General features: G+C 38.1%; 1 protein-coding gene across 1 annotated transcript; it reads left to right on the forward strand.

The window, feature by feature from the left end:
* Positions 1-6,681: 6,681 nt before the first annotated feature.
* LOC138373388 (uncharacterized) lies at positions 6,682-10,919 on the forward strand. The gene is made up of 3 exons (XM_069339586.1): positions 6,682-6,841; positions 8,031-8,172; positions 9,035-10,919. Exons 1-3 carry the CDS (start codon positions 6,839-6,841, stop codon positions 9,382-9,384), a joined length of 495 nt encoding a protein of 164 aa, XP_069195687.1. The 5' UTR covers positions 6,682-6,838; the 3' UTR covers positions 9,385-10,919.
* Positions 10,920-11,366: the final 447 nt, after the last annotated feature.

Below are 11,366 nucleotides of genomic sequence, written 5' to 3' on the forward strand. Positions count from 1 at the left end.
AAGATAAATTACAGTAAAATTGATAAAAATTTGTTACCGGTACATTGTAAGACATTTTGACACAAAAACAAAGATTGGAATAATACACAATAGTAACAATACACTATAATGAACAAGGATTACTAAGTACATTAGGATAACAATTCAGGGTTATTCATTGGTTCAGTGAAGCACAATTTGAGAATCATTTCAAGGAATAATGCAGTAGAATATGTAATCAAAATAACAACCATGATATCAGATGATATCTAAGATTACAATTGTAAAGTTATATGGCTTAGGTACAAATATTGGGGAATTGGATAGCACTAGATACAGTGCGACTTATAGCACTAGGTAGGAAATTATGAAGATGAAATTAGGTACTTTTTGGCTTTATTTTTGAATAAGGCAAAAGTTGGACAGCTTTCAATTCATTAGGGAGTGAGTTCCATAGACTACGTCCCGTTATTTGCATAGTGTTTACACAGATTAAGTTTGACTCTGGGGATATCAAAGAGATATTTATGTCTGGTGTGGTGATAATGGGTCCTATTACATCTGTCCAGGAAGAGTTTCAGAACAGGGTTTACACATAAGAAAAGGGTTTTATAAATGTAATTGACACAAGAGAATGTATGGAGTGAATTTATGTTTAGCATATTTAGGGATATAAACAAGGGAGCTGTGTGTTGTCTGAAAGCAGAGTTTTTTATTGTCCTGTAATAGATTTTTGCTGGGTGATTATGGGCTTGAGGTAGTTTGCAGAGGTTGAACCCCTTGCACAGATACCATAAGTAAGATTGGGATAGATAAGTGCATAATAGAGTGAGAGGAGAGCAGAGTATGGTACATAATATTTGATCTTTGAGAGTATACCAGCTGTTTTAGAAACCTTTTTAGTTATGTGTTGTATGTGGGTGCTGAAGTTGAATCTCTTGTCTAAGTATAGGCCAAGAAACTTTCCATAATTGTTATTGTAAATGTTAACATTGTCTATCTGAAGCTGAATTGCGTTTGTTGATTTGCTTCCAAATAAGATGTAGTAGATATTTTCTATGTTTAGTGTGAGTTTGTTGGTTAACATCCATAAGTGGACTTTTTTTAATTCATTTTTTACAACATTATTTAATATGAGTGGGTTGGGGTCAGAGTAGATGAGAGTAGTATCATCAGCAAACATTATTGGTTTATGCATGTTAGAGACATTAGGCAGATCATTGATGTATATAAGAAATAGGAGGGTCCTAGGATGCTGCCCTTTGGCACCCCTACAGTTAGTGATAAAGTGAGAGAGGTTATATCATTGATGGCTACATATTGGTGTCTGTCACTAAGATAGGATCGGATATAGTTCAGGGCAACGCCTCGGATTCCATAATGCTTGAGTTTAAGTAAGAGGTAGTTATGAAACTCCCTATTGTCAAGGGCTGAGTAGATTAAGTCAAGTAGACTGTTACGACCCTGGGTTCTCCAGTGGAAACCAGAGGTCAAAATTGAGCTATTAAACTTTCTGGTAGTACAGTTTAGTGCATCACGAGCGGCAATTGTTTGTATCTTCCCTGCCAGACGTAAGACTATTATTGTTTCTCAAAGAGCATTTAAAGACTGAGCTGGGGGTTGATTATTAAATAATAACATAGGCACCAACTTTGCTTACTAATACTTTCTAATCATTTGTAAAGTAACAATACGTTGCATAGGGGAAGATCTTTAATGTGCTTAGCTGCACGATCAATTAGGCTCCTTCCGGCACCACGACATGGGAGGCCTAGCTGGTCGCTAGGAGGTTCTTCTCTGGCTGGTGTTCGTGGGACGAGACCTACTCTGTGGCTGCATCCCTACTCTCCTCCCTTCTCCTCTTACTTATTTCCCTTACCTTAAGTTCCTGTACCATTAAGTTAAGTATTGTATGATTTCTAAGTGTACCTACTCTGGTAGTAACGATTGGTGAGACCTGGGGGTAGTAGTTGCCAGTGTTTTGGGTAACCCTAAGTGTTGTGTTTTGTATTAGGGTACCACATGGTCTCACTACCCTAAGCTGCATCCAGCTTCAGTGCTTATCCAGTAGTACTTTACCCTAGCTTGTTATTAGTGTAAACCTTGTATCCTACCTATGTGGACCAAGGCTTTTAACGTACGATAGTGTGGTAAAGTTATTATTATTATTGTTATTGGTGTGAGTGTATATGGGGGGTTGTTAAGGGGTTAATAAATAAGTACATGAATTACAGAGTATCCCTTCTTCCTCTGTGGGAGTGCATTGATCAACCCTTAGACTAACATATATGGTCTAGTAGCAAGTTATTACTACTGTGGATAGTTTATTTTGGAGGCCGGGCCTTTTAGCTCTCCCATATTTGATACTCTTGTCTTCTAACTACCCTTACCCCTTAATAATACCAAGTCCCCCATAAAAGCCACACACACATATTATTTATAACAAGTTGTTGGCCAGTCCGGGAGGAACATTATAAGTGTAAAAAATTAGATTCTTGAGTGCCAAAACTAAAATTTTTTGTTTTCCGCAGAACGGTTGTGTGCTAGCCTAGGGTCCAGCTCTTCTAGCAAAGGACATTCTTGCACTGACTGGACACCCAGCTGGATCCCTTCACGATTAAGGTTAGTGTGGCCTTGTGTTAGGGGCCGTGCAAATTTTTGTTTTTTTTCCAATTTTTATTTTTTAATTTTTTCTTTGGCTGGGAGCTAAAATTATTAGTGATGTCATCTGAAATGCAGAGACTAGCAGGTGAGCCTTCAGCAGTAGAGATAAAGAAACTTACCAAGTCTAATTTAGTATTGTTAGGCAAGGAATTTGGCCTAGAATTAAATGATGCGGATAAAAAGTGGACTTTGGTGAATGAAATATTACAACATTGTATTGATGAAGAACTATTGGCAAGTGATACACCTTTATGCCAGCCTAGCCAAGCAGAAAGTGCAGCTCATAAGGATAGAGAATTAGCTCTAGAGTTAGCAAGAATAAAATTAGAGGAGCAAAGACTCAAAACCGAGGAGGCTAGAATTAGAGCGAATGCCACTGGACCTCCACCTGCCGGGGATTCAAACCCCAGGCATTATGAGAAAAAGCATAATTTGCCTGAATTTTCCGAGTCAGACCCTGAAAGGTTTTTCAACCATTTTCAGAGATTGGCCATGTCCATGAACTGGCCAAAGAAAGAGTGGGTGAAAATCCTACAGGAAGACTTAGGGGTAAAGCACAAGATATTTTTATAAACATGCCTGACGACGAGTGTTTTGAATATGATAAAGTCAGGGAATGTATTTTGCGGGCATATGAAATTACTCCTGAAGCTCACCGCCAAGTTTATCGCAACCTTAGGCCTACTCACAACCAACCGCTCACTGAATTTGTTAGTGATCAAATTAGATTGTTTGATAGATGGATTCGCTCGGCGAAAGCCGAAACATACGAGGCTCTCAGGAACTTAGTTTTAATGGAGCATTTTATAGATATTATGCCAGAGAATGTTTCACAGTACATTAAAGGAAGGATAGAGTCAAATTCTAAAATAGGGGATTTGGCCAAGTTGGCAGAAAACTACCAATTGGCGGGCAAAAGGCCCAATAAAAATAATTATACCCCACAGAGTAGCAAAACTTATACCCACAGCCAGTCCAGACCAGCTCATTCTAACCCTTTAACTAATGCACCTTCTGTTTCAGACATAACTAACCCTGTTAAAGTGTCTAGCCCCACGGCACCTAAGGGTGAACTGAAGGGTAATTCTGTTAGTAATATCTCTTCTCCCCGACGTTTTTGTGGTCACTGTAATCGTCCAAACCACACTATTAGCCATTGTTGGCAACTGTACCCGGAAAAAAGACCCAATGCTCTAGTTGTGACACAGGGCTTGAGGCCTTCGGAAGGGTTAGGGAGTAAGACCTCCAATCCACAGTGGTTGGACTTGCTTACCCCATTCTTATCGAAAGGGAGACTACTTTTGTCTGAGGGTTCTTCCTGGAAGGACGTGGTGATCTCCCGAGACACCGGTGCCATCCAGACTTTAATTTTAGAGAGTGCGTTGCAAAGTGCCAACACTTTCGACACTGGAGAGGTGGTGCTGGTCGAGGGTGTCACTAGTGATACTCGAGCAGTACCCCTCCATAAGGTTACCCTGGAATCTGATTTCCACAAGGGTGTTTGTACAGTCGGAGTCACTTCATACCTGCCTTTCCCTAATGTTGTTGATTCCTAATGTTCCCTTTCCCTAATGTTGATGATACTAGTATCCTAGTATCCTAGGAACTAAACAACACTCACATAACCAAATAAAACTCTACAAGGATGGGGATATACCGTCAACTGATTTAGAAATGGCAAATGAATTTAATAGTTTCTTTTCATCGGTTGGTGCTAATCTTGCCAGTAAAATCCCACAGACTCAGACACATATTAACACATATCTCTCAGGCAGCTATCCAAACTCTCTTCTCCTTTCACCATTCAGCCCGGCAGATGTTGTGTCCATCATACACTCTCTAAAAACCAAGGCAGGGAACACCAGTGAAATTCCGTCCATTGTGTACAAGAGAGCCTCCCATGCCCTTGCCCCACCCATAGCACTACTGTTCAACAAATCTATAGAGTGTCACACCTTCCCTGATATCCTCAAAAAAGCAAGAGTAACGCCAGTCCATAAAGGAGGCAATCCGGCGGACATAAACAATTATAGACCAATATCAAATCTACCCATTCTATCAAAAATATTTGAAAAAATTATTTACAAACAGCTCTATTCCTACCTCGTAAAATTCCAACCCGTTCTCACACAAGACAGTACATATATGACTAGTGCTTAAAGTCAATATGTGGAATGTGATTTAGTACATATGTGATATATTCCCAGTTAACTTTTTTACCAAGGCTCAAACTCTTCCTCACGTACCAATTTACGTCTCACAGTACTCGTCCATCAACGTAGATAGCTGAATAGTCGTGATTGGTTCAATTATAACGAAAATTGTAGTTTTCAGGTCCCACATGGGTTGTGAAATTCACCTACTATTGTCCATGCTCTTATAATATTACAGATCAGCTACATCCTATTGAAGGCTCGTAGTTTTGTTTTGAGAAATATTAGTTGTTCTTAGTAAATTATAATAAGCACAATAAATTATTACATAGAATAAGTGCTTCACCAATCAATATTATATACTATAGTTTGTGCTTTAGAAATCTTTAAAGAATGTTTTGTAGGAACGCTAACAGAAAACGATGTTATGTTGGAATGTATATAGGGTAAACTACTGCAAACAGGATGGTATGGTGTGGATTATTGGAAACTATAGGATTAGGGTCCACTACCACCTGTTAGGTGGGTAAGGGGTCCAATAACACCCGCAGGATGAGTATGGGGGTCACATCCACCCACAGGAATGGTATGGGGATCACTTCCACCCACAGGAAGGGTATGGGATCCAATACCATCCACTGGATGTGTATTGCGTCCACTACCACCGACAGGATGGGTATGGGCTCACAACCACCCACAGGATAGGTATGGGGTCCAATACCACCCACAGGATGAGTATGGGGTCCACTATAACCCACAGGATGGGTATGGGGCTCCAACCACCCACAGAATAAGTATGGGGTACAATAACACCCACTGGATATGTATGGCATCCATTGCCCCCACAGGATGACTATAGGGTACAGTATCGCCCACAGGATTAGTATATAGGGTTCACTGCCGCCCACACAGTCGGTATGGAGTCCACCGCCACCCCAGGGTCGGTATGGGGTTCACCTACCGCCCACTGGGTCGCTTATGAAGTCAACTACCGTCCACAGGGTCGGTAGGGGTCCACTACCGCCACAGGGTCGGCAGGGGGTCCACTGCCACCCACTGGGTCGGTAGGGGGTCCACTGCCGCCCACAGGATCGATAGGGGGTCCACTGCCGCCCACAGGGTCGATATGGGGGGGGTCCACTACCGCCCACAGGATCGATAGGGGGTCCACTGCCGCCCACAGGGTCGGTAGGGGGTCCACTGCCGCCCACACGTTCGGTAGGGGTCCACTGCCGCCCACAGGGTCGGTAGGGGGTCCAACTGCCGCCCACAGGACCGATAGGGGGTCCAACTGCCGCCCACAAGGGTCGATAGGGGGTCCCTTACCGCCCACAGGGTCTCTATGAAGTCAACTACCGCCCATAGTGTTTTGTATAGTGTCCACTATCGCCCATAGTGTTATTATGGGGTCCACTACCCCTCATAGGGTCGGTATGGGGGTCCATTACTACCCACAGGGTGTGTCTGGGGTCTATTTTGGCAATACTGCTTTTCCAATCTCATTTGTTGTTCAATGTAAAATATTTGTTGCTCGACTTGCAACAATTTATATATATATATATATAGTATAGTGCCTTTGCAATAATGTACCAATGTGTGTATTTTCATAACTCGTTTTAAATTGTTGAAAAATAAATAACTACATTGTGAATGCAAGTCAATGTTTACATGCTAAATCAGAGTTGCCAGATTCCGCTTAAAATAGCAAATTGTGCTTATTTTCAAAGCTTGAGAATTTAGCTTTAAAGTAGTTAAAAAAACTACGAATTTCGCAATTTGCTATGTACTTTAGTGTACTATTTTAAAATAAGATTGGTTTTTAAGCTGCAAGTCATATGAATCTCAAAAAAAGTATATTATTAACAATCTTATCTCCATAGTTCACTAGTTTCTGTAAATCAGATCTGGTAACTGTAGGCCAAGTACTGGAAGACTCAAGACACAATGTGTTGAAGCTATTCTCTTTGAAGAAGTCATCTCGACAGGATCTTCCAGCTCCAGCTATAAAACTTCACCAAACATGGATCTACCTAGTACATCAAATGGTAAGGAATTACTAAACTGTACAAAGTTTTATGCTAGAACATTTGTTACAGAATTGTCCCTGTCAGGGACAATTCAGTCCCTATTCTATGTGTACTCCATCACATAGTGACGGAGTATGTGGGAATAATTTTGTTGACACTGTCCATTTTGTCAATTCTACAACAGCAGATAATATGAATTCCCAGAGATATTTGTAACTTGAGATACTTCGTTTGGTTTGGTTAAGTTAGGTTAGGTTAGCCTAACCCAGTAAATCCTCCCCGGCTAGAATATAAACCCCGGACAAAGTGCTCGTGAAATGCCAGGCATTTGCAAATATGAGGATGTGGTTGATTAGATTATATTCTTTTCTATATCATAGATGTTCAATATATGAAAAATATTTTAGACTTAAAAATGGACCCCTGAGGTACTCAACTTAACACATTTCTTCATATTCATTCCCATTTAGTATGACCTTTTGCTCTCTTTGTTTTAACTATTGTTTTGTGCACTTTACAATTTTTTTCATGAACCTGTAATTTCCTTGCTAGTCTTCCATGTGGTACCTTATTAAAGTCTTTAGCATAATCCATGTATACTACATCCACCGGAAACCCTTTATCTGAGTACCATGTTACCATGTCCCAAAAGTGAGGAGGTTTATTGGCTGGTACATTGTAAGAAAGTATCACAAAGATTACTATGTACATTAAAGTAAAATTTGAGGGTTATCAACATATAAATTGTAGCATAATTTGAGGAATATTTCAAGGTATAATATAGTAAGATATGCATTCAATATAACAATCATGATATAAGGTGATAGCAATGATTACAATGGAAAAGTTGTATGGTTTAGGCACATATATTCTGGCATTGGATTTCATAAGATACAGTGCGAGTTTAATACACTAGTTAGGAAACTATCAAGAAAAAATTTAGGTACTTTTTGGTTTTATTTTTTAAAATGGCAGAAGTTGGACAGTTTTTAAATTTGTTAGCAAGTTAGTTCCATAGACAAGGTCCCTTTATTTGCATAGAGTATTTACACAGAATAACTTTGACTCTGGGGATATCAAAGATATTTATTTCTGGTATTGTGATTCTATTATGGGTTCTATTGCACATGCCCAGCTATGCTTCAAACATTTATTTTGTTGCATTTTCCCAGATAGTGTTATTGTTTAAATATTATTTGCTTTTCAGCTAACATATCTGCGTGGCTGTGGGTATGAATCAATCGTTATCTATTACAAGAAAGGACCAGCACGGGTGACACATGGTATTTTACCAAACAACGTAATACAAGAAGAGGACAAGAAGATCTTCACCACTAACTTCTTTTTGTGTAAGTAGTTCACATAATATATAAATATATCACCACCTATTATTTTCTCTCATATATATATATATATATACATATGTATATATATATATATATACATATGTATATATATATATATATATATATATATATATATATATATATGTATATATATATATATGTATATATATATATATATATATATATATATATATATATATATATATATATATATATATATATATATATATATATATATATATATATATAATTTCAATTCAATCATCTCTGTCGTTGATGTATATGGCAAAAAGTGTGTGGCCCAATACAGCACTATGTCTTAACGTAATGGGTCCAAGGGCCCATAAGGTCTCGACAGCATTAAGGGCCCTTTAGCAAACCAGTGTGCTGGTGCCCCTATGACACCCATGACGTCTTTGTATCATTTCAAGTTTGTACATGTACTTCTTAAGATATGGGCACCATACAACTGCTGCATATTCTAGCTTTTGTCTAAAAAAATCATGAACAATTTATTTATTATTTATCCATGAATGCCAGAACTAAACCCTGTGGTACTCCACTCGTGACATTTCTCCAGTCCAATACATTGCCTCTGATTACTGCCCTCATTTTTCTATCAGTTTGAAATTTTTTAATCCATGTTAGAAGCTTACCTGTCACCCCTCCAATATGTTCCAGTTTCCAGAACAAACTCTTATGTGGAATTCTATTGAATGCCTCTATTAGGTCCAGATAGATGCAGTCAACCCAACCATATCTTTCCTGTAAAATTTCTGCGGCTCGATCATAGTAACTGATTAAATTTGTTACACAGGATCTTCCATTTCAAAATTTTTTATTTTTTATTTTTATTTTTTTCCAGCACGCACAAGGAAGCTTGATGCAGATAAACTTACATTAGGATCAGAAGGTGATAGCGATAATGCCCTGGAAAAAAATCCTGACGAGCTACAAGTGCAGCAGGTGCATAAAGTCCAAAAAGTACCGCAGGTGCAAGAAATTCAACAATTACAAAAAGTTCCGCAGGTGGAACATTTACAAAAAGTTCCGCCGGTGCAACAAGGGCTACCATTAGCAATCCTTCAGAAACAGCAAGAAGTACAAGTAGTAAAATTTGAACCACAGGGAACTACACCAGGAAAACAGTGTAGTAACAACGGAATGGGAATTTTAAAATACCTGAGGAAACAGGTAAAAAAGGACAAACAATAGAAATGGTTCCTTACACATTATTTGGTAGTTTATAGGTATTTTACTTATAATACTTTATATTATGTCTACAGTTTATAATTTAGTTTACAGTTAATTTACTTTTCAACTTCCATATCTTACATGAAGGATTTTTACTGTTTTTCATTTTTAAAACCTTATTAGTATCATTTATAGTTTAGTGTCAATTCACTTATAATACAATATATGGAATAATTTACTAAATTCATTTAACTATAATAAATTTAAATAAACATTTTTACCCCAGGATGAGTTTCAGTCACCCTACCCAAAAAATTAATGTTTCTTTATTACTAATCTTGTGAGAGGTAGCTTATTGTGCAGCCCATACTCATTCTGTGAGTGTTAGTTTATTGTGCACCCCATAGTCATCATGTCACCCAAGCCTGCTGCAGCTGCACCTGAGGGGTGGTGTAGGGAACCATTAGTGTACTATTATGATTTGAGAGAGAGAATGCTCTGTGGACAGAGCATCAATATGGCTTAAGGCATTGAGCTTTGCCTCAAGATGAAGCTTGGGCTGATCTCTGATTTGCTTCTTGGGAGTCTTCATTTACGTGCACCCCATACTCAACCACTTTGTAGTAATTAATTGTGCAACCCATACTCATCCTGTTACCAGTAGTTTGTGCAACCCATACTTATCCTGTGATCCCTATCCCTCTACTTCAAGTCCCTCAAGGGGCGCACGAATTCAGTTTGGCATACTGCATCCTGCCTTCCCATCCCTAGCTACTGACCCATCACAATATTTTATTTTATTTTATTTATATATATACAAGTAGGTACATTGGGGTTGTGAGAATACATTGAATAGTACAGTATTTACAATCTTGTAAAGCCACTAGTATGCGCAGCGTTTCAGGCAGGTCCTTAATCTAACAGATAATTTTAAGTAGGTAATTTCTATCAGAATTGATAAATGATAATAAATACATTGTTTACATACATACATTACAAATACATACATATAAGCTCAAAAGCTTCATTGAAGGTTGTAACAGAACCCATGAGCACCACACCAGAAAAAAATACAGTTTTGATATTCCAAGAATACGACTTAATCAAACTAGAAATGCTCTACAAATCAAGGGACCCAGAATGTGGAATGATCTTCCCAACCATGTTAAAGACTGTACCTCTCTCAACCAGTTTAAGATAAAAACTAAACACTACCTAATAAATTCACTAACCTACCTTACCCCTCTATTGTCAACCCATGTCTGTTATTTTTTTTTTTTTTTTTAATCAACACTGTTTGTCAACCTATTGTATTTGTGCTGCTTTTTCAGTCATGTTCCCTCTTTTTTTTATCTTTATTTGTATTTGTTCTCAACACATTTTATTCTTTATGCTCAATTAGTATTAAGTTCTAGATATTAATGTTTTTCCTGCCCGAAACGCGTTGCGTAATAGTGGCTTTAGGCATTGTATGTACTAGCTCTATCTATATATCGATCCATTAATGTAACATTACTTGTATGTATGTACCTTACCTGAATAAACATATTTATTTATTTATTTATTTATTTATACAAGTTTAACTCTGGGGATATCAAAGAGATATTTATTTCTGGTGTGGTGATAATGGGTCCTATTACATCTGTCCAGGAAGAGTTTCAGAGCAGGATTTGCATTTAAGAACAGGGTTTTGTAAATGTAGTTGACACAAGAGAATTTATGGAGTGAGATTATGTTTAGCATGTTTAGGGAGTTAAACAAGGGGGCTGTGTGTTGTCTGAAAGCAGAATTTGATATTATTCTGATAGCAGATTTTTGCTGGGTGATGATGGACTTGAGGTGGTTTGCAGTGGTTGAACCCCATGCACAGATACCATAGTTGAGATAGGGATAGATTAGTGTATAATATAGAGAGATGAGAGCAGGGTTAGGTACATAATATCTGATTTTGGAGAGTATACCAACTGTTTTAGAGACTTTCTTAGTTATGTATTGTATGTGGG

The sequence above is a fragment of the Procambarus clarkii genome, chromosome 42, assembly GCF_040958095.1.
Source record: "Procambarus clarkii isolate CNS0578487 chromosome 42, FALCON_Pclarkii_2.0, whole genome shotgun sequence".
Classification (NCBI taxonomy): Eukaryota; Metazoa; Arthropoda; class Malacostraca; order Decapoda; family Cambaridae; genus Procambarus; species Procambarus clarkii.

What these genes read in the sequence shown, in the direction of transcription:
- LOC138373388 (XM_069339586.1), top strand. An exon ending in CACCACTAACTTCTTTTTGT is followed by an intron (nt 8,173 to 9,034) that starts GTAAGTAGTTCA and finishes ATTTTTTTCCAG; the next exon opens with CACGCACAAGGAAGCTTGAT.